The sequence below is a fragment of the Aythya fuligula genome, chromosome 5 (assembly GCF_009819795.1).
Source record: "Aythya fuligula isolate bAytFul2 chromosome 5, bAytFul2.pri, whole genome shotgun sequence".
Taxonomy (NCBI): domain Eukaryota; kingdom Metazoa; phylum Chordata; class Aves; order Anseriformes; family Anatidae; genus Aythya; species Aythya fuligula.
In genome coordinates this window covers 49,525,530-49,549,989 of record NC_045563.1, presented here as the reverse complement: position 1 = coordinate 49,549,989, position 24,460 = coordinate 49,525,530, and the positions used below count along the sequence as shown (strand labels likewise).

The 24,460-nt window shown below is 40.0% G+C and overlaps 3 protein-coding genes across 6 annotated transcripts in view; 2 read left to right on the top strand and 1 right to left on the bottom strand.

Moving 5' to 3' along the window:
• IFTAP (intraflagellar transport associated protein) overlaps positions 1-17,943 on the bottom strand; it is a 40,696-nt gene extending 22,753 nt beyond the window's left edge. Inside the window, exons 1-2 of the mRNA XM_032188216.1 lie at positions 17,881-17,943; positions 6,971-7,122 (exon numbers count right to left, since the gene is read on the bottom strand). Coding sequence (XP_032044107.1) covers positions 6,971-7,073 — 103 coding nt within the window. The 5' untranslated portion in view covers positions 7,074-7,122; positions 17,881-17,943. The remainder of the gene's footprint in view (positions 1-6,970; positions 7,123-17,880) is intronic.
• The window catches only part of TRAF6 (TNF receptor associated factor 6), a 354,850-nt gene that overhangs the window by 298,027 nt on the left and 32,363 nt on the right, over positions 1-24,460 (top strand). The window lies entirely within an intron of this gene.
• Positions 18,278-19,921, top strand: RAG2 (recombination activating 2). Its single transcript, XM_032188215.1, has one exon. The coding sequence runs from the start codon at positions 18,278-18,280 to the stop codon at positions 19,883-19,885; it is 1,608 nt and encodes a 535-aa protein (XP_032044106.1). The 3' UTR covers positions 19,886-19,921.

The following is a 24,460-nucleotide window of genomic DNA, read 5'->3' as shown; positions in this document are numbered from 1 at the left end:
AGACAGAGAAGGAGAAGAGCCTGGATTTACCTATTTGCAGCTATGTATACTGTTATATGGCACTGAGATAATTTACCCTAAATGCCAACCCAGAAGAAAAAAACAGATTTAAAGCCTGAAAATCCAATTTGTTGGGAGGATAAGTTTTAAAGCTTTCTATTTTCTTTCTTTCTTTCTTTCTTTCTTGCTTTCTTGCTTTCTTGCTTTCTTTTCTTTCTTTTTTAATAATTCATCCAAACCAGCTCCCAGATATAATTCTGCAGTACCTCAATCTAAATTTGCAGCCTCCTCCTGCTTGTGTAGTGCACACTGAGAACAGAACTTGGTGTTTTCAGTTACTTAACCAAGCAAATCTGCTCTGATTTACATTCTTGAGCTATCTTCCTGTTCCCATGTATTTAAAGGCATAAATCACTGTAAACCAATGCAGAGTTTGTCCAACTTTTCATGACAAACAAAAAGCCCAATTACCCCACGTAGTACATAGCAGGAGTATTTCAGAATTAGGCACCTATATGTCTGTCCCAGTACACCTCAAGCACTTGAGCAGTAATCTAGTGCTCTTTTAAGAGCATTATGGTATCCTGTCTAGCCTCCTGCTGCTACTCAGAAAGGCGGTGGATTTTCCATAGATACTGCATCTTATCTGCCAACCCTGAGCATCTGAAATACCTATCCTCTAGACATCCAAATTCCTAAAGTCCTATTCAAATCTTGCTCAGCCAAAACTCTCACTGATTTCAAAGACGCTGATCTCACTGTAGCATGAAAAGCAGAACTCCTCTGTCAAAGTAACTCAAGCTATAAAGCCAAGAAAATAACAACTCACTTGCCTCAGTGTACAAATTAATATTCATAACACATCTTGCAAGTGCAATACGTAAAACATCATGGTCTTCCATTTCTACACTTCACCTCCTATTCAGTTAACAAGGGCATTTACACTGCTTGATCCCCTTCCTTCACTGCAGTTTTGCATCAGTGTAACTCATGGATGCCTATGGAATTATCTGCAGTTTATACAAGAGCAGACATTCACTTGGTACAGCCTTTCCCCTCATGTCTTTGATCTTACCCTGACTAAATCACAAATAATTAGCAAGAAGTATTGTTTACTTTTTTCTTTTTTTTCTTTTTCTTTTTCTTTTATTTAAAAGGTCAGCTTTTAATATATTCACTAATAAGGGCTTGATTCTTTTTTTCACCAACACCAACTTGCTAATGAAATTCCACTATGCCAGGTCCTCAGCTAGAATAAATAAATAATCCATGGACTGGGACAACAACTTCAGTCAGACTATTTCTGACTTAAAAAGGGAAACTCTCAAGTCCTAATTATTACTTTCAACTGCCACTTTTTGACATTTTACTGTAATATATTTTAAAAAACAGACAGGAAAGGACTTTTTGTATGTGCTTCTTCAGAGGAAAGAAGAATGACTGTTACATTGAGTATATTTCAGCCACTTATACACCTGCTTTAGCTTAATGTGCAGCAATATTTCTTCATAACTAACTCAGCTCTGCATTTTCAAAAGTTGAACTGTTCTTTTACTGTATCGGTATCTCTCCCGTTTTCCTTAATGGAATCTATATGCTGTGTTTTTATGTACTGTTTTATCTGTATCAATATCTATATCTCTGTTGGGCTCTAAATATTGTCAGTGTTAGAAAAGTGGTAATATTTCCTGTTTACGCCACATTCAGCCCAGCTGATCATTTAAAAACATACATTATTCTGCCACGGTTCGATAGTGCTGTCGCCAGATACCTTCTCCATTTGAATACTATAATGCAGTCAGTTAAGGAACGCAGCAAATGTGCATTTGACCATCTCAGCAGCCTTCAGGAGCAAAATCTTGCTTCTTCCAACAGATGATGACCAAAAATAATCTTTTAAAAGTTCAGAAAACCATGACAAAAATCTCAGTGCAGATTCTCAGCTGACATTAACCAGTTCAATCCTAGTAAGGGAGCTATATCTCTTAATATCTACCAGGGATCACGTGGCATCTACCACAACCACGTAGTACCAGTGGACTAGATGAGCCCTCTAGTTCCAACAATTTTTATTTATTTATTTATTACAGTCAAAGCAACCCCACATGTGCTTAAATTCATCCTCAGCACAACGAAACTACTTCAAGTACACATCCTGGGAACACTTTAAAAGAGCAGGTGGCACGCTATCAAATCAGGACAGAACTGGTTTTGAAATCCTTCTGTGTAATTGCATACTAGAAGAATTCAACACTAGCTGATAAGTAGATAAGCACTGTAAGAAACAGGGGAATGATATATTACTGAAAGCATCTGACAACTCAACACAAAGTATTCCTTTCTTAACAAATAGTATCAGTAAAGAGATTGCAGCAGGTGGGAACTAATTAACAAACATCGGACATCCCAAGATTTCAAAAAATGCTTGATTTTGGACATCATAATTGAGAAATAAAGGTATCTTCAGAGAGGCCTGATTTTAAAAAATCACAAATACTTTCTTGAAAGTAGGCATTTCTATGGGATTTTATACTGGACAGAGAAAAACAAAGACGAGGTCACTTGACTTCTGTTTCTGATTGTCCTGCCAAGCCACTCAGAGCTGCCAAGCTCTGACCTCTGACATTATTTGCTTTGTGTAATTTCCACACCTAGAACAGAGGGCTAACAGTTTGTCACCTCACTGGAGTGTCATGAAACTTAGCCAACAGATGTATTTGGCACAGTTCAATGCTTTTCAAGGCAAGGTGATGAGGTAGAGCAAGGGTTCATTTCATGTTACTGTTTTATATAGTATAACAGAATTTAACCATAATCAATATACCACTATCAGATGAAATCAGTACCAAAATACCAACAGCAAAGCTACTAAGTATTTCCCTTCCCTATACTCTAGGCAGAGAGAATCTAAGATATGCAACAGAATAGAAATACTTTTTTTTCCATCTGAAACAGACTTTGGAAATTCAAGTAAAATTGCCATCACCAAAAAAAAAAAAATGCTATCAGGGAAGCATTGTTCACAGGCTGTCCAACTTTCAGGGAGCCAGGGTGCTTTGTCCTTAGCTGGTGCTGCCAGTGAGTTGCTGTGCTCAGCAATTCCCCCTTTTCATGCCTTACTTTTTTCTGTCTATACAAGGGAAATTAAGTTCTTTACTTAGCAAATACCACTGAGATCTAAGGACAACAAATAACCATAACACAGATCTGCACTATTTCAAAAATCATCTATTATGCTTGCACCCCTATGTCTTTTCTTTTACATTTAGGGGCTCTGTATGGTATTTGATTTTATACTACATTGAATGAAGGTTACAGAGGGATGGCTACTACAATTATGATCAATAGAAAACTGCAGATTTTTTCTCCCAACCAGATCTTTCCAATGATCCAGCAAAACACATCAATAAAAAGCTCTGAATTGATGCTGTTTCCCTATTTCATGCCCTGTTTAAGTTCCCTGGGGATGACAGATTAATTTAATTAGTTTTATTGAACTGCCTAGTTGTTTTGGCAAATCCACTCATACAAAGAAGGCTGCAAATTTCTCTTGGGGTTAGCATTGTCCTGCTGGTCCATTTTTTAAAATTAAAGTAAATTTACTGTCATTTCTTATATAGTTTTCTGCTATGCTTTCTGTGGTTAGACTCAAATTTGTAAAGTGCCTTTGCTGACGCTTACGTAGGAAGTTTAAAGTTGTTGTTTTTTCTAAACATGGTTAACAAAATAAGGGGAAGGAGACAGCTACCTTTAAATGGACTGTGAACTAAACATCACTAAGCTTTCACTGGGGAATTAAATTAATCTGATCACAACACAAAATATGGCTCTTGTATGCCACCTGAAAGCAGAGAAATGGTCAGCCACTTCCAGCTTCCTTTGCCTGACAGCCTGCTGGGCACAGAAGCATCAAAAGAGCAGCACTGAGGCTATAAAGCACACAGCCAAGGTTCAGTTTGCTTAGAGATGGGTCTGATCAAAGCCCTCAGACCTCAACTCAGCGCCAGGCAGGATAAAGTAGATCAAATGGAGCAAACTTAATAGCAGGAATGGACTGCATTTAATCCCAGTGGCCAAATGGCCAGGAGCATGGAAAAATTGTGAGTCGAAACTTGGGTTTGGATAGTAACTTTTTATTCTAACAGCAACTTTTTATTCTAGTAGCTGACTGATCCAGGATATCCAGGATCCTGGGCTCTTCTCTCCCTCTCCTCTCCCTCTCCTCTCTTCTCCTCTCCCTTTCCTCTCCCTCTCCTCTCCCTCTCCTCTCCTCCTTTTCTTTTTTCAACTGAGAAGAGTAATTTAAAATCTAGATGAAAAACATAAAGTTTGGACTTCATTCTTCTGTGCTTTTTTCTTTGTTTTGTTTTGTTTATAGAAGGTCAAAGGAAATATTTTATGCTCCAGTGAATTTGCCAATCTTCCTCTGAGTTTAGAAGCAGATGCTGTTTTCTAATTTTGGACACCTAATTCTTTCCACCAGATTTCAAGCATTCTTTCTAAGATCTGAAAGAACCCTGTGCAGCATCTTTTTAAAAATTGGAGATTAGGTCTATTTCAATGAGATTTTGTCCAAACATGTTCTAGTGTTTAGTTTTGAAGAGATCGCTCACTGACCACATCTACAGAAATCTGTATCACAAATTCTTTTGTAAATCCAACTATTTTGAGGCTTCAACTGCATTGTCAAGACATACACAATTTTTCATTGGACTTACACAACATAGCAGAGTTGTACAACCTCAAAGCAAATGCCAGCTAGCTGTTCTATTACTGGACTTTTTTATAATCAAAGCTAAAACACCAAACTAACAAAAACTAAATACGTTAACTTGGCAAAAGCATACAGATGTTCAGTGATTCTAAAACCAATACAAATTAATGCTTTGAAAAAAATTATTGTAGATAGCCCAGAACAATCAATGGTGCTTGGGTTTTGTACTCAAGGTATATTCCTTTCAACTTCAACTTGTGTGTAAATTTAATTGATCAAGACTTAGTTAGGAAAACAGATTCTTATGAGATGCTTGTAAGAATAATAAAGAAACTCCTGGTGAAAATATTCTTGCAATCCAATCTGGGAGCTAGTACAAATTCATGTACAAGTGAAAATCACCTTATATAAATACAGTACTCTGTGAAATCCGTGGAATCCAATTATTTCTCTACGCTTCTTCTGTTTTCAATGTTACAACAGTCAAAAATCTATCAGACGGTGATGATTTTCCATTTTTTTTAAGACCTTCTCTACATTTACATACACAACTGAATAGGCTGGGTCATTTGTGTGTACAAACAGGTATCTCCATATCTAATTATGCAGGATGGCAAACTCTAATGCTAATGATAATTGTACTAAGAGGCAGAGTATGGATCTACAGTATTATCAGGCCAAATTCAGAAAGGTAATCTGTAAACGGCTAGATTTTACTTGACACTAACCACAAAATGCCACAGTGAATACCAGAACTCATCACACGAAAGAGAGCATTTCTGGAGCCTACTAACAGACAGTCTTATTAAGCTATCACAGTTGCTTTTTTAAATTATATTTTTAGAAGCCAAATGACTTATTTTTCAAGTGCAAAATTAAGAAACTAAGAATGTGATATTTTGCAGAGTATTTTGCACTGTTCTGATACCAAAATGCCTTGTACCTTAAGTGGAATTTTTGCAGGTCATTAGTTTACAATGCAAACCAGCACCTTTGGGTATTTTTAGAGGAAAATGAAGACAGGAGAAAAACAACCTGAGCTATTTTGCTCATACAAACATAGGAAACTACATTTCTAAGCATTTGATTCAGTTAAAACTCTACCTTTGATAAGCAAAGTTTTAGTGGCAGATGCTGTAGCGACAATGTGAGCAACTGAAATACATGCTGAGGCTTTTTGCAAGTAGTATCATGATATGCAGCATGCTTCTAAGCTAGGGCCTATCCCCAGTGTATCAATCATACATAAAAGAGACCAGAACCTAATTTTCAATCCTCTTATCTCATCTCCCAGCGCCTCCTTTCTCTTCTATTTTTTACTGGGAGGAGAGACAGAAGGCTGCCACAAGATTATTTCTACGGCAGCTTCAACTCCCCCACTGGTTTTCTGCTCAGTGCCTGTGACTGACACTTAGTTCTGCCTGAAGGACAAGGACAGGACAGACTTCTGAGTGCCAATCAATGGAGCATGCTACATAGTGTAATTGGAAAATACAGTGCTTCTGCAATAAGATGAGGATATTATTCCAAGTGGAAAGCTGTGGTAAAGACAATTATAACTGAGTAATATGTAACTCCCCTTTATCCTTATTGCTCCTGACTTAAACCAGACAGAATAAATGAACCTCAACTACATAATTTGGGTACAGATCGAAACTTCCTGTAATCAGAAGCGCTCAGATCAAGGTTAAGCCCCACCTTTTATTTTATCTTCAAAGCATAAGGTCTTTTCAGCCTAATTACCCTATAGAATTATACTTATATATATATAATATTATACCTTTATATCACAATAATATACCTATATATTACCTTCATTCACGTTATTTGTACAGCTAGCTCGGTGCATACCACAGCATAACACAGCAAGCCAGTGTTAAACTGCACAACCCTGGTCCTAGGCCATCATGTACTATGAAGTACTTTCCTTAGGCTCTTCTTGTCTCAGTATTTCCCTAGCAAAATGACATGGGACTTACTTGGATAGTCTATCCTTCCACACATTGCCCCCCACAACCTCCCTAAACTGAGCAAAACATGGTTAACCATCTGTAGGGCCCTACCTGAGCAGTCTGTGAACCAAGCCAAGGAAAGTTGTCATGAGAGATTTCACTGCTGATAGGAAAAACAAAAGCATCAAAAGGATTTGTCTAAGGTCATGTAGCAAGTGAGTAACAGAACAAGACTAAATACTACTCCTCTTTTTACCTTCCCTTCTGGCTGCAATTTCTAATGGGAAATTTGGGTGGTACGTACCTTTCAAAAGATAAGTGAACGAGTTTAGAAACTCGTCATATGACTGCTCATGGCTATTAATAAATTGATCAAGGACGCTGTTGTTTAACGATTGTTCTTCCATGATCCACACCTTTACAGTCAGACGGTATATCTGCTTTAGCAGGCTTCTTCTGTAACAAAAAGAAAAGAGCCACATGTATCTGTAGGGAGAAAATATGTTAAGTGAAGAGTCCCTAACCCATATTTATAAGCACCAGAATGTCAATTTTTATTTCACTCCTTGTGAAGTACCGATCGCTGCAGTGGGACTTTACACATTTTCCCAGAATTCAAGGAAACACGGTAATTTTAAGTGCAAAGGAAGACTGTGAAGATGTATGCCCAAAATTTAAGTCCTCGGGTACCATGGGCCAGAGAAGTGCCTCTCTCAGTGGGGCTCCTTCCCCTCATTGTAAGTTGCTTGGTGTTAAACCTGCCAACCCCGTCTTCTTTGCAGAAATAGTGACACCACTCGCTAGCATGTTGGATTTTACAAGTAGGACACCTGTACATTCAAAACTTGGACTGAATCCATCATCTTGCAGGTGCATTATTCACTGTACCATCAAAGCCACTAAACCCAGATGTTGTAGGGCACGTTAAATGACAGTAATGTGCGCGTGCATGCTGAGGCAGCACACAGGCCGAGACGAGCATGATGGAGCTGGGCCACAGAGGAAGGCCAGGGCCCCATCCTGAGAAGGGAACAAATGTTGAGAGCTGAAGACACACTGTGGATGCTCTTCTTAACCTGTATAAGCACATTTTAACAGCTCTGTGACATTAGTTAGTTAATATTACTAATTTTTTATACATATAGAGACAGAGTACTGGAAGTAGAAAGACACGGGTGGAGGCATGGGCAGACCTAATTCTCTCACACGCTGGCAACCTAACTAAAATAATTAAATGACCGGTTTGCATACATTAATATGATAAAGATACAAGAATGCAATAGTGACCTAGGGCATGATTTTTACATGTTCCCATGTTTCTTCCCCTGATTTACCACAGCATTAGGAAGTGTCTTTGGGGAACGAAACCTTAGATCTTCAGCAAAATCTCATATCAACTACACTAAGGATGGGCTGAGAACCTGATTTTAAAGTTAAATAAGATTGAACAAGAATTGTTCCAAGCCCAGCAGGAAAATAAAGCATGATTTCTAATGTCAAACTCTAATTTTGTTGAACTGCCAGCGCGTAAAGGCAGCTGATGTTCTGAAGATGTAAAAACACCTGCACAGCCACATAACCTGAAGTTTAAGTCTTCTCATGTTTTGCAAAACACAAACAAGCATTAATCTCTCTGTGGACTGACCAAGCAGAATATCATTTACCAGAGTCTCAGAGTGGTTTATGCAAATTACAGTAGTTTTAGAGGGAAGCAATGCCTTTCTATTCCTCATTACTGTTCAGTTATTAGAGTCATCATTTGAGGTAAATTTCATTATGTGAAAGACTGCAGTGATTTGTAAGGCCAGTGTCAAAGGGAAAAATATACATACGTATATTTAATCAAGAAAATGGTAATAATTTTTAGTTTTTCTTTGGCGTCTGGCATCTAGGATCTCCAAGTCCTTTATAAACACTAATGAAATAAACTTCACAGTAGTCCCATGAGGAAGAACAAATATTATTCCCAATAACAGATGAGAAAAGCTGAGTCACAGAGAGTTCAAATGACTTATTAACAAATCAGAGGAGGTCTGGCAATACAGCTTAGATTCCTTTACCCTAAAATGCTCTAATAAGATAGAAAGTTGATAATTTGGGCAAACAGTTGTATAATTAACCAAACTGAATGGCTGCTTTCTCAGTGTCTACAGCCACCCAGCCATCAGCTTAGAATTAAGCATCCAGATCATGTGCTAGCAAAATGCTCTAGCTCAATTCTCACCCTCCTGTGCAGCCTTTACTTTCTGCACAACTTGGGAAACTTCCTTCAGGTTTTAACATCCTGTACTGGACAAGCTGTGGAGGACCAATAGTACACCACCACCCTGGATAAACACCAGGTTTTGACTCCGTATGATTAGCTAGGGAATGCAGTGCTGAATGCAGCTTGACAAAGTTTTAGCCATATTACAATTGTAAAAACCTGAATATCAGCCTCATGAAAAAGCCCGCAAGGGATTCTGCTAGCATATAATCTAATATTCAATACCTGGAATCTCCTGATATAACCTATAAAAGAAGTTATCCCTAAAGGTTTTAAACATACATTTCACTCAGCCTATGCATTTTCATCTAGCATGTACTTCAATATGCATGCACCGGGAGAAGCTTCACCAAAATAGAACTACTTTAAAAAAAATTAAAAAAAAATAAAATAAAAAAGCAGAGAAAATTCCCTGGATAGTCCAAGCATGGGAAAAGATGTCTTTCTCAAGACTGACAGGGTTTTTTACCGAAATATGGACCAAATTTTTACTCAAGACAAAGCCGTAAATCCAGAGTATTTCTCATACAGCCAATGTAGTTGTTGCTGGCTGACACTAGTATATGAGGTCTGCTACCAGAGGTGTCAAAGCCATTCATCATGGTTAAGGAAATAACTTATAACTCATAGGTGGCATTTCCTTATTTTTTCCTTACAACAAACACAGAGAATATATTCTGTAACATGAGTGCACTGAATTATTCATATTTTAATAAAACCTAAATTGGAAAAGAGGGGAAAAAGCCCTATTTGTAGTTTTGGCAGTCATCTGCTTATTTTATCTCCATTGCTTTTTATGAGAAATTCACAGTTTCGTTTAAAAAAAAATAAAGCAAGAAATAAAATGCAAAATGGGATACAGAAGTAACAGTGCAACACAGTCTTAACCTTTCCTTGCATAGCCACAAAGCTGTTATTTAATTCTACAGAACCAGGATATCAGACAGAAGAACCAGCTAGGTCCTAATAACAGCTTAGCTTCTATCAGAAGAACATCCGTTCTCTTAACCAACAGAGAGGAGAGACTGGCAGCTAGACCTACCTGTCCAACCTATTTTCAATTACTTTGAAGAACGGCAGGGTGCTATTTCATCAGCCTAAATGAAAGCACAGATGTCAGTGTTTGGAGAACAAGTACTATTCCTGAAACTGAACATATGGTTAAGATGGATGATACCATGGTGAGGTGTTCAAAAACTTAGCTCTCAGACTGTTCAAAAACTTAGCTCTCAAACTGTTACAGTTTTTATATTTTTCATTTTCATTTCACTTTGCTTTTCTGCTGTTTCCCCACCTCCTTTTTATCCGAGTCTCTCTTAAATGAACCCCAAAATGTATGAAGTGCAGTTTTGTGATGTAAAGAAACTACAGCCAAACTGACCAGAAGACTCTCCAGAATAAATAAATAAATAAATAAATAAATAAATAAATTATATTTTTTTTTAATTTAAAATGATGGATTGGAATCACCTGCAATTTATGAACTGGATACAATCACACCTCTAAGAACGAAACAACTGTGTTGTTCTGCTAGACAGTAACTACTACCAGAACCGAAAACTTGTCTTTCTCCCAAAGGGCATCAACTTTCATCAAAGGTTTCAAGGAAAGTAAGACAAAGATATCCAATCCTTTCCCTGAGCTGTCTCTGGATAGATTTAGAGTCAAATATCAGTAAGAGATGCATTCAAGCAGCAGCTATCCTTTTCTCTTTTTGCATTTCACTCCTGTTCACTCATCCAAATTACTATAATGAGGTTTCTTGAGGCAATCATTCATTCAGTCTTGCTGATCGTCAGCAGATTGTGTAAAATCAATTTTATTTCTCAAAATGCAGTCTTCTTTCCAGCAGTTTAAGCCAAATCAGAAATCTCTGCGTTGAATCACAAAGGAAGGTCAAGTGAGTATTAGTGTGATTTCAATTATGCAGTTGTTAGTTCTATTAAACAATAGAGAAGTGTGGTGGAATATGGTTTTCCTGGTGTATGCTGCGTTTTGAACGTTTTATTATGTTTCTTTTATACAGAACATAGGTAATGAATGAAAAATCAGGATTCTGAATTTTTAAATGGGAAGATCAATGAGCTACTCCTCTCTACAAAGTCAATAAAATCTCACATAATTTTATTATACTGAAAAAGAAAAAAGAAAAAAAAACCACTTCTCTAGTCCTTTTGGCATAGGTTAAAGTCAGGTTGCTACAATATGAACTTGACCTACCAAAAATCATTCTTGATTAAAATAAGCAATATTTGTTTATAGATCACTTGCAGGCTCATGGGAAGCATCACTAAATATACCTGTTCTCAAGATTTTATAGACTATGTCTGTACAAATCAGATTGAACACAAATACATTATTGTTACTTCTTCTATGCTGGACACTGCCTGATCTTTTTCCCTGTGCAGCTAACACAGCAACTAAACCTCTCACAACCTTTTTCAAAGGAGTCTTTAATACTTCAGATTTAACTAACATCTCATAAAAGCAACCACACTGTCTTACAACCCACAATACAGGATAAAGCAACAAATATTTCTGTAGCAGCTCTCACCCACAGAGCATTCCCATGCTGGTCTGCACTATAATGACCTGGATTTGCAGGACTCTTTTGCCCTGGCTAGTTAAGCAAGGAGGCATGCAAAGCTGGAGCTCCTGCATGTCCTTAAATAAATGCCTTTTTTGTTGCCTATGGACATCCTAGAAATGTCACCCTAAGAAGCATCTCAGGATGGCACTTGGAAAGTGGGCTAAGGGAAGGGATCGATCCTGTGAGTTCTTGAGTGTAGTGAGAAAGGCACCAGATGTTTTCAGTGGGGCAGCACAGAAAAGTTACCCACTCTCCAGTGAGCTGTTCACTTGTTGCCTGGACACCTGCAGAACTACAGCCACAGAAGCAAGCCATCCCTGCCTGCAGTCCTGCCCTACTTGTCCCTCTTCTCCTTCTTCTCCTCCTCCTCCTCCTCCTGCAGCCCTCCAGCTGTGGGGCGGCAGGGCCACACCAGCCTGACCGCAGGAAGCCCTGGCCACAGCCAGCTGCGGGTCTACCCAACCACAGGGACAAGCTAACTAAAAAGTTTCAATCACGAAGCACAAAACCTTTCGAAGGACGTTTCTTGCAGTGCCTCTCAATTCAGCGTGATCTGCAACAGCTAATCCCGCTTAAATCAACTGGACGTTTGCCACTACCTTCAGCAGGAGAAGGTCTTAAGGGCACGCACTTAATGCATCAGCAATTTGCTCAAACGGGAGCTGCATCTGCTTATGTAAGCTCATTACCAAGCCCCAGACCCGACCTTCGTGGTGGTCAAAGCCCCGCGCCCCTCACATGCAGCTCCTACGGGCTTTTAAGGCCTGTATCAGAGGGCTCTAATTGCCAGCAGGCACATTGATCCTGGGGGATTTCCGAGCTACTGTGTCTGCCCCAGGCATGATCAGAGGGCTGTTTTTTTTTTGTCACTGTTCTTGTTTTTTGATGAGTTTCCAATCGCTTCAAGAGTGCTGTGCACTTTAAAGCCGGAGGCCTGACAATGGTAACGCTTCCTGCGCACCAAACACTGGTGAAGCATGGGGCCAGTGGGATGTCGCAGTCAAAGCACAGCTGGGTGTGATCAGCTGCCCTAAATACTGGCTACTGGTGGTTTTAGATGAGATTCTAGGACACTGGATGCCCCGTGCCATTTTTTTCTCCACAGGCTTCAGCCCCAAGGTCTCGGCTAAACGTCCAGGCGGGCACTTGCAGGCGAGGCTTACACAAGTCAGACGGCCTTGCCTTCCTTGGCCTCACTGGAGCATGTTGCTGCCACCCCCAGAGACCAACCTCTGCCTCTGAGCTGACTGCACTTCACCCACAGAAAATATGCTGAAAAGCCTGGAAACGCCTCGATGCAATTTGGAATGAAGACGTAAACCACACATTATTTTAACTAATTAACTGTAGGAGAAGAAAATCAAGTGAAACTAAGCATTTCCGTGACAGTGAGCAATCTGCTGAAAACATACTACCTTGGTCAACGCTATTAAAACAGAAATTGTGAAGAAGAAGTTTATTTTTTCATTTTCGTATTGGTTCTCTGCCAAAGAAATTCAGGATGCAAATCCTAGGTGTTCTTGCTATAAGCTGGACAGCTCTAAACATGATTTTTCTGCCTTGTACATACATTACCCCACGGCTACTTGCTGCCTGCAGCTCCTCCAAAGCGGTTTGTCACTGACAGTTACAGAAGACCAGCTTGGACAGACCACATCCTCATCCAAAACTGACGTGCCATTGCCAACAAACTTTAATTTCTCTGTCTTCTCATCCACAGTAATTGGAAAAAGAATTTCTAAAGATAAGACATCAGCTGGCAGGAGGAGAATAAAATGAATGTATAGTATTAAATGAGACGACTGAGGTTTGGATTTTCTCTCATTTCTATCTCTCTTGTCAGTAGATCTTTTGTTTGCAGACCCAGACAAGGGTTAGACTATGTCAAGCACTCGGATAAGCAGCTGTCAAATATCATCTAAGCACTACCAAAAATACAAATAGATCTGCTCTGAATAGCCTTATATTTTGGGGAAGCTAAGTTCTTCAGCCTTGAACTCTGCAGTGCAGTTTACTTCTGCTCTTTGTTTCACTAGAGAAGTAATAGGCCCATGTGGACGTTACAGGGCACAGTGCCTCAGAGCTGTTGTATTTCAGCTGAGAAACACCACCACATCCTACATGCATTACAGTTATTCAACGTCTCAGGATGATTATCACAAATATTGGGTATGTTTGCTTTCCTGTAATAACCAAATTCCATTTCAAGCTCTTCCTATTTCTATTCTCACTGCAGTTTCAAATGGGAGATGAGATATTTCTAAAATACTGTGTAGCAGATGTTGTAACTCAGGAGTGGGTGAAGTAGGTCCAGGAAAGCAGAAGCAGGGAGCTATGAAGAGTGAATTGTTTTCCAGGTTCATCTGTTTATTTGCCGTGCAATGTTATGCAAGTGGCTTACCCTCTGTGCCCCAGTGCTGCTAGCTGCTGAAAGAATACGCTCCCATAGGACTTGGCAGAGTCTAATTGCATTTTGTAGGAGAAAAGCTCTGTGAATCTGATGAAAACTGCCACATAACAGTGCAAACTTTTATTAATCTCTAAAATCTGAGCAGAAGACCACTAAAGTAGGGGGAAAAAAAGCATTTCTAATGACTTCAGTGGACTTTGGATTGGAATTTTAGTCAGTCCTCACTCACTTGGTTGCATACATGTGCCATTTCCTTTGCTCTATTTCAATGTCACTACCTACTTGCAGCTGAGCCTTCCTGGGGAAAGCAGTTAGTGTGCCAGTCAGCACAAGGTTATTTCCTTTTACTAGATATTGAAATGAGCTTGCCTTTGAACTCAAAAATTACTTGCGTTTATATTCTCCATTACATTGGCATTGGAAAATTCCAAAAGAGAGCACAAGCTTCACGGGTTTAGCAGTATAAAAAATTAAACTATGCCTTACTGAACGCTTTTACAAGCTAAACAACAGAAATCTCCTGCCACTCTGGTCTGGTTCAACTGCAAAGAGTTAACACTTCTAAAGGCTGACGGGTTTCTTGTTGTGCCATCTGAAGACAAGAGAGGAAAGACACACAAAAAAAAAAAAAAAAAAAAAAAAAACGGTCACAGCCAGTTAGCCACAGCAGACTGAGTTCTCAGGAGCACATCTGCAAATTAAGCAGATAGATTCCCCTCCATGCCACAAGCCCCCCGTGCTGTCAGAGAAGATCCTCAAAGTGCTCACATTTGAATCCCAAAAACATAGAAAGCTTTCGGAGGACGCAAAAGCACTCTATCAGCCAGGTACGTCTGACTTATTGTTTTGCCCAAAGCAAACTTGGTTGATACACTTAGCAAATGTTTTGAGAAATAGTATATAGAAATTTCCTGTTCTTAATGGGCGCTTCTAAGCTCTGTAGGTGTCTGGATGCTACTTTGACTGTGAAGAATTTGGGAACAGCACTTGCTTGTCAGGGATATGCTCTATTTCCTTTTGCAAATGGAGACCCCACAGATCAGTCAGACAGAAAGAAAAGATACACAATACTGCAAAACAAATTTAATTCTACTGTAGATTACTGTTTTTCTTGCCAAGTTACAAATAACTGTAAACTAATGACAGAATCTGATGGTTAGCAATGAGCATTTACCAACGAAGACTCCATGCTATGCTGCAATCCATTTTTTCTCCCTATTTACTCAGTGCTGTTGAAATACTTCATTTTGTACCTCGGACTTCTGGTTCACTATTTGGCAGCATTCAGACTACCAAGAAATTATCATGAATATGTTTTTTTCAATGGTGACAAAATAAATACTAACATGGAAGGTCATACTAAACAACAGTATTGATGGCTCATTGTTTTCCTGTTTAAAATGCTTTCATTGCCTAATTGGGGAGCAGGCACAGCACACAGGTGAACAATTACTACATATGGTCAAAGTGAACAGTATGTGGTAAACACACTCTGGGAGTGACTCAGTGCCTTAAGAAGTGACATTTTCTAAACCCTAGACATGCTAGGACCTAGGGCACAGATCCTATGGGAGACCTGCAGCCTTCAGCAGCAGAAGCTAAAAGCCAAGGATAGCCAAAGGCATCTAAGTATCACTCGATGTTTAGGCATCTGAATCCTACTCTTTCTTTATAAGGCACACGCATCTGTAATTCTTACTGAATGATTAATATACTTTCTGAAATAATCCCCCACACACAAGATTTTAAATATGTCCCTCTATTTCCATAGCAAGAACATTTCAAATCATATTAGCTAGTGCTTTTAGAAGAGCACCTTCTCTCTTAATTTGATCCTCCTTAAATAGATCTCCCGATGAATTTATCTAAATCTCAATTTCTTGTAATATCCTTTTGCAATACAACTATTAACTGAAAAACTCAGTTCAAAATAATAAATTTGATTTCAAACTAAAATAGAGAGAATACTTGTTTTTCTCTTCTTTTTAGCTCCTAGCTCAGATCTCCACAGTTCACTTTTCAAATTCAGGGGTTATAAAATTAATGTTGAGATTCTCACTTATTTGTACAATCCTTGGAGCTTCGTCTTTTAAAAATATACCAAATACGATAAAGCATGACTCAAGTCACCATAACTGGTAGTTGTTTATTTAACTCCATCCTTCTCTCTTCATCCACCTCTTCTTTTTCTTCCTGTAGTATCCTTTCCTCTCTATCTTGTGCTGCACCACGGCTAAGGCATTTGTGTTTCCCTTCACACTGGCACTAATGCCAAGCCCGCTCCACAGGGAGATGGTTTTAAGCAGAAAGCCACCAAAAAAAAACAAAAGAAAATTTGGCTCCCTAAAATTGTTCAGGGTCAAAGAAGCATTGCCCCAAGGGCATGAGTGGTGTTGGAAGGCCAGAAGTGGAGGTAAGCACAGGCCAACCACATGGTGTCACCACAATTAACATGGGACAGTCTGGAAAGCCAAAGCAATTCCAGCAAGTCCCTAAGGAGATGCATCTGTCACAGAATCTAGGATAACTATTTTCTGCTTTATGTACTGATGTGCTTGCTTATATAAAATGCAAGGAACATTAAGGGATGACAAGGAGGAAGTGCACTTGTGGTTATTTAACCTGTGAATTTTGTGTGTCTGTCAATCTCACATTCATCTCAGTAAACCCAAATCAGTGCATACTCCTCTAGAAAGACCATTTTTGAGTGGTGGTAAGAAGCAAGCAGCAGAGATTTCTGTTCAACATCTTGCCTGCAGGTAAACAACCTGGCAAATCTCTCTCCATGCAAACAAGTACAAAACCTGCTGTATACACCAACATCCTCAGAACAGAGTTAACTAATTCAATTACATCCTAACTGAACTTCATCTACAGTGCAGTACTTCTGAAGAGGAATCTAAATTCAGAAAAAAATACCGCCTTTAGGACAGAGAAATTGGCTACACAGCAAACACTGTTTGACTGTGATCCTTCAATGATTCCACAGTGTACAAAACGACTGGTGTGTGTATATATATACACTATATGTTTATATATATATATTTAAATAGACTCAGTAGTGGCCACATCAGCCCTATCCATGTGCTGTGGTCCAAGCACATCTGACCATGCCTACCTACATTTGAAAGCATTGAATAGCAGACCTATGCACAAGCTTGCATCCTAGAAAGTGGAGCTGGCAGGCAGTACAGGAATGCAGTACACCAGTTCTTGCTGTGCATGAGAACATACTTGGATGGCAATTTGATGTGGCCGGTGCCGTCAGTTCCCATGAATTCACAGGAATCTCACTGCACGCAGCTGTCCTGGAAACCCCAGGTTTTGCTGGCTCACAACTAGAAGATACGCGTCCTTCCTGAAAGAAGAAACCTTACGCTTCTTGCTTTTGCTATTACAGCAAAAAGAAAAGCACGTACAATGAAAATATGAAACCTGAAGATATCAAAAAAAAAAAAAGAAAGGAACTATATTTTAAGATGCAATGCAATTTTTATTTTTGTTTTGTTGTTGCTGCTGTTTGTTTGCTTTGTTTTTTTTATTATTATTATTTTTTTTATTTTATTTTTATTTTCCAAATATTGTACTTGAAAGATGGCTTACAACCTTAAATCACACAGATTTGCGGAGGGCTTCACTGAAGGATCGACTACAAGGCACACCCCTGCTGTCACCACAGGCCACCAAACGGGCCGGTTGTTTTCCTTCCCTAGCACCTGGGCTGTGCCAAGCTAGCTCGGAGCTCCTGCCCAGCCCGGCTGCACAGCGCACTGCAGATGCGTGAACACAAAGCAAAGCCCAGCCCGCGCAGCCTGCTCGGGAAGGCACACACTGCACAGGCGCTGGATATGCACCCCCGAGCGGGCAGCTTCCCCCCAGCGGCTTCCTAGCGCCGGCAGACACTCAGCAGGACCCCTGCTGCTGCTCCCCGCCCGCCGCCCCACTCACCCCGCCAGTCCCGCTCCTCCGGCCCGGGCCGGGCCGGGCCGGGCCTGCTCCAGCGGCCGAGCGACAACTACAAACCCCAGCAGCCCGCGCGGCCGCTGCCTCCATGGCAACGAGGGGCCCGCTGAGGGGACTCCATGGCTGCGGGGAGCGGCCCGAGGGGCTGGGGCCCCTGTCCCTGTCCCTGTCCCTGTCCCTGTCCCTGTCCCTGTCCTGTCCCTGCCCAAGTGTTCTGCTTTTGAATTCCAGGCCGTGTTTTTTACAGAACTCCTACACAGTTTTCACAGAACCAAAAATGCACACTTCATACCATTTATTCAAGTAAAGTTAAATGCTTTCCCAGAGCACTTACAACACGCTTCCTTCACGCCTTTTCTTTTTTTCTCTCAGATACCAAAACATGGCCCAGTCAGCAGACGCAATGTCACTGCAGATGGTGTCAGCTGTCAGTAACTCCTCCTTGCTTCAGCCGGGCTGTTCGCTGCTGAATTTTGATGGGCATGTCTTCTTTTTTGGGCAGAAAGGGTGGCCGAAGAGATCCTGCCCCACTGGTGTTTTCTTTCTTGATATAAAGCAGAATGAGCTCAAAATGAAACCTGTCTTCTTCTCTAAGGATTCCTGTTATCTTCCCCCTCTCCGCTACCCCGCAATTTGCACGTTTAGAGGCAATGAGGAGTCCGATAAGCACCAGTATATCATTCATGGTGGGAAAACACCTAACAATGATCTTTCTGATAAGATCTACATTATGAGTCTAGTAAGCAAAACTAGCAAGAAAACCACTTTTCAATGTGTTGAGAAAGATCTGGGTGGAGATGTCCCTGAAGCTAGATATGGGCATACAATTAATGTAGTTCATAGCCGGGGAAAAAGCATGAGCGTTATATTTGGAGGTAGATCATATATTCCTCTTGCACAGAGAACCACTGAAAAATGGAACAGTGTGGTTGACTGTTTGCCATCTGTGTTTCTTGTTGATTTTGAGTTTGGATGCTGTACGTCATACATACTTCCAGAGCTTCAAGATGGACTTTCTTTCCATGTTTCAGTTGCCAGGAATGACACAATCTACATTTTGGGAGGCCATTCACTTCAAAATAACACCCGTTCCCCCAGTTTATACAAGCTAAAAGTTGACCTCCCCCTAGGCAGCCCAGCTCTGACCTGCAGTGTCTTGCCAGGGGGAATATCCGTGTCAAGTGCTATTGTGACTCAGACCAGTGATACCGAATTTGTCCTTGTTGGGGGCTACCAGTCTGACAGCCAGAAACGGTTGGTCTGTAACACCATAGTTTTGGAAGATGATAAGATAGAGATTGTTGAAAGGGCAAGCCCGGACTGGACACCAGATATTAAACACTGCAGGATGTGGTTTGGCTGTGATATGGGCAAAGGGTCTGTATTGCTGGGCATTCCAGGGGCCAACAAACAGTTAATCTCAGATGCAAACTACTTCTACATTTTGAGATGCAAAGGAGCAGAAGAAGACGAGGAGGAAGAACTGACAGCACAAATTTGCAGTCAGGCATCTACCGAAGACCAAGGAGACTCCACTCCGTTTGAAGATTCAGAAGAGTTTTGTTTTAGTGCAGAAGCCAGTAGCTTTGATGTTGATGATATTGACACTTACAATGAAGATGATGAAGAAGATGAATCAGAAACAGGTTACTGGATCACCTGCTGTGCCAGCTGCAATATTGATATTAACACGTGGGTGCCTTTCTATTCAACAGAACTCAATAAGCCTGCAATGATCCTGTGTTCCCATGGGGCTGGCCATTGGGTCCATGCACAATGTATGGATCTGTCAGAGAGCATGCTCCTACATCTCTCAGAAGAAAATATCAAGTATTTCTGCAACGAACATGTTGATCTTAATAAAGGGCTACAAACTCCCAAAAAGGCAATGCATCTGAAAAAGCAACCCATGAAACCACTGCGCAAAAAGAAAACCATGAATTTAACAACACCAGTGAAAAAGTCCTTTCTTCGGAGATTATTTGAATAGATTTACACCACTGATTTGTATTCAACTGGGAGTCAAAGATAGGGATCTTTTATTTATTTGATTCTAATTATCAATTAAAATAATCAATTATCATTGCAATTTAATTTCAAAGCTCATGAATTTATTTTGTTTCTTATGTATATTTTTGCAATATCCAGATAGGAAATTCATCACAGAGGACATTGTGCAAATATACAGCCAGATACTGTTAATTTTGTTCTGTACTATGACCAAATCCAAAGTTACCCCACCGAATTTAGTAGAACTGCCTGTAGGATAAGACCTTATCCCATGTACTCAGTAGTGTTAGCATCTGTCCATAATAAATAAATAAATAAATAAATAAATAAAAACCATATTGTCCATTTTAATGTTTTATCTTAGTGAGTTGTTCTACAAATATTTGGCCTAATTTATAACTGCCCTACTCTGATTTTATGTTAAGGTAATGCACTAAAACTAGACTAATTAATCTGGTTTTAAACTGAAGTGATAGCTTAAGTCCCTTGTGTCAGAAATAATGAAATATTCAGACACTGAGGGTCAGTTTTCTTCAGGGACTTCCAAAATGAAAAGCTTACATATCATAGAGTCATATCATAGAATCAAAGAATCATTAAGGTTGGAAAAGACCTCCAAGATCATCTGGTCCAGCCATCACCCTACTACCCATGTCATGCATTAAACCATGTCCCTAAGCACCAGGTCCAACTCCTTGAACATCCCCAGGGACAGTGACTCCACCACTTCCCTGGGCAACCCGTTCCAATGCATGACTGCTCTTTCTGAGAAGAAATGTCTCACAATTTCCAACCTAAACCTCCTCTGGTGCAACTTGAGGCCATTCCATTCACCACCACTCTCTGGGCCCAGCCATCCCTGGGTCCTCCTTACATCCTTCTTGTAGATAGGCATCACATTAGCAAGTCTCCAGTCATCCAGGACCTCTCCAGATGATGGAAAGCAGCTATGCTTTCTTCTGCTCCCCATCCCCAGCACAACTCTTATTATTTACTTCAGGTACTCCACTAAACTTTCTCTGCTCCCCCAAGGGTGACTGTGTAGAGTGTGAAAGTACGAAAGTGCAAGCTGCAGCTCAGAATGAGTCATTGAGCCAGCGGAGCATTGTGAAGGTGGAAACAAATGCAGCTGTCTGCTCAAAGCATGAGGACAAGATTGGATTCAGATTGAAAAGGATGTTGTCAAGGTTGAATAACCCAAGAGTTTACTAACTTTTTTTGTGGATCCTTTTATTGTCTATCTGTAAAGCCTCATCACTCTTGACTATTTTTTATTTTTATTACTGTTCCAAACATCTTTTCAAAAAATCAATACTATCCTCTGAACTTTTGTGAGCCAACATTAATAGCTCAGTATCCACATTCTAGTTCTCGTGCTGGACCCCTGAATAAAACAGAAAAGCAACAGGAGCAGCTGTCAGCCACCAGAGCAGTATGTGCAGACCCTGAGCAGCCACTCCTTTACAAAGCACCGATGTGTTCCCACCAACACAAATGTGTGTGCACAGTACTCCCCTTGACACCTTCACGAGTCAACAGTGGAGGATAGTAAAGGGCAACAAGACGACATTTCAGTTTCCAACCTATTTATATGCTGAGGGAGGTTATAATATGGGAAGAGCTTAGGAGTGGGAGGTAGATCATCCCAAGACCCCTCTCATCAGTTTGGTAGTAGTATAAACCCATAGAATTTAATGCCAGTTTCTTGTTTCCTTTGTCATGCTCCTTTCTGAGCCCAGAGTACATAATGCTGTGTTTTCCAAAGGAATACATTAAAATTATGGCCATGTGAAGTCCCTTCAAACTGGTGAAATTCAATAAACAACATCCCCTTACATGTCATAGGTCTTACTCAGCTCAATTGTCTTTAAAATATACATTTAGCACACGTGACAAACTTCATTTGCATCAAAAACAAAAAATACCCTCAGCAAAAATTAAAGAACATCATCACAACACCAACAGGTGGACGCTATGCACACACAACAACAAGCCCCTTCCCCATTTTACAACAGCAAAGCACTCCTCACAATTATTCCACTCCCTGGCGATGCCCAGTCTGTGTTTTGCCTGTTACCTCTCCCAATTACCATCGATATCTCAAAGTCCTGAGGCCCATCATTGAGCAACGAATTTGTTTGGTCTGTGCCTTTTTTTTTAATGTATGTGTTACTTGGCAAGGAGGGAGAAATTGCTTAGTCAAACCATGTCCCAGCCTCACAGCAAAGGGTAGTACAACAAGCATTAAATCACAGCTTAGAGTTACTGCTGGAAAAGAAAGTAATAAGAAAGGTAAAATGTAATATTCCTAAGGACTCAAACATACAGAGATACATGATCAACAACCTGTAGTGAAGACACTTGACATAGCATTCAAGATTGCAGAAAATATTTAATTCCCTAATAATTCTGATGGTGCTTTTGAGGCATGTGCTTGTTAGAGTATTGATCGTCTTCAAAACCAGCTGATCAATACAAGATGTTTTTTCCTCATGCAGGGTAGAATTAGAAGACAAAATGAAGCAGATTTGAGTGCTGAAGTAAATCGCTGTTGTATCTGCATCCAACTGACCTATGTGTTTTGTAACCACAACAAGCAGCATCAGGGTTCCCAGTCACATTTTAGTAACACTATGTTGTTATTACCAGCTTTTAAGAGAATAATATATGGGTTTTACTGCTTGTGAAAAGTACTTGGACCCCGAAGCACCTGATTAATCTACAGGAAAGGCATGGAACAAACTTTAGTAGTAGCACTAAAGCATGTGTCATAGTTTGTGGTGACTCATTGCACCAATAGACCACTGAAAGGAGTGGAAATAACGCTACTGGAAGCCCAAAGGAAAAGATTGAATTCAGATTGAAACAGAATCTGTAAAAATATTTCCTGGTAGATTCGGTGCAGTACAGACAGGACTTGCTTGCTTCTGTTTTTAATGATAGGTGACTATAGCTCCCTTCACATTTTATTCCTACCCTGTCCCATTTCAAACAAAACTAAACTTCTGAGACTCTATTGAGCAGCAGCTCCTGAAAATCAAACTCCAGTTTGGTATCCGTGTTTGGCATTTGAAAGTTGTGACACCAAAGCCCCTCTTTTCTTTAACAAAAAGCAAGATAATCATGTTATAAACCTTCAAATTTCTCAAAACACACGTGTACACAGGAAGAAGAGAACACTGGCCACTACCACGTGTGCAGGGCCACCTTCAGGTGGTAGCTGTCCTTGTATGCCCTTGTCCACTGGCTCAAAATGCCCATCTTTGCAGGAAGGGCCGGGCACTGAAAATACAGCCATCTCACCTCTTGGCCTCTCTCCTGTTGCTGCTAGATAAAGTGCTGATTAAATCCTTTCTATTGTGTCTTTTCAGACTACAGATGATATTAAGCTTGATGCAGAAGGTAGAGAAGCTGCCCCACTCAGGAGTTGCAGCTGGTCAGCTCTGAAAATCGTGCCACACTCAGTCATCTGAAGCTGTGCGCTGAAGAAGAACGATGTTAGGCCTCATTATTCTTCATCTGATTCTGGTTCTAATGAGAATACATGGAAAGTAAAGTTCAGTCAGTTATTATGTATGGATTTAGAAATAAAGGAATTAAATCATCCTAATTTACCAGGAAGCTCTCTGGGGATTGGGTTTGTTTGTTGGTTTTTTTTATGGTTTCTAATTTTTTCCATCCACCAAATTTTATTCACGGTCAGCTGAAAGAACTAAGTTGGTTACATAAAGTCTAGGAATTAGATGTCTAATTACCTGATTGCAGCAGGAAATCAGGTAGCTAATAATGTAAATGCTCAATTTGCTTATCATTAATTCCATCCAGACTAGTTGGTTTATGTACATTTTTTGACCCTGAGATATCATTGCAGGGGAAGTAAGGTTTTCCTAACTGGAGTAAAGGGGAACTAAAAATCACGAACTAAAAGGTAGATTGAAACTAATTTTTGCAGCTAAGTCTATGTCAGGGAGCCAAAATTGGATGTCAAGGATGCATAGAAGCCAGTAAAGAAGCTTAACGTAGCAGTATGGATGTAACAGTGCAAGGCTGATTTTAAACAAACACAGGGGTGGCGTTTGTAAATGAAGCAGAAGTAATTTACAGACTAAATGAAACTGGTTTTATTTTTCTCTCAAACAGCTGCCTGTGAAGAAAGGTGCTAAAAGGACTATTGAGATGCACAGAGCAATCTTCATTTATGTTAACTTGGTGACTTTGGAACAGGACTGGGATCCCAGCTGTAGTCTCTGAGTATTAGAACTGTCCAAATATGAAACGCATCCAAAATTTGAATGAAAAGCGAGACTGTTATCATGAAATTATGTGCACAGGTGAAAAACTGATAAGAAATCCAAATCCAGAAACTTCAATATTTACAACGCTTTTATTTTAAACAGATTTTATGAATAAAGTAACTCCGGTACAATAAGAAAAAGCAGAACGATGAAGCCATGCTGTGAGACATCACACAGGACTCAGCACAGTCAGAAATTGGGAAGCTGTAAATATCCAGAATTTGTGTCCAAACTACCTGACTAGAAGTCAACGCTGATTT

Excerpts from the sequence above, each read along its gene's own strand:
- RAG2 (XM_032188215.1), top strand. The coding sequence starts at position 18,278 with ATGGCCCAGTCAGCAGACGCAATGTCACTGCAGATGGTGTCAGCTGTC.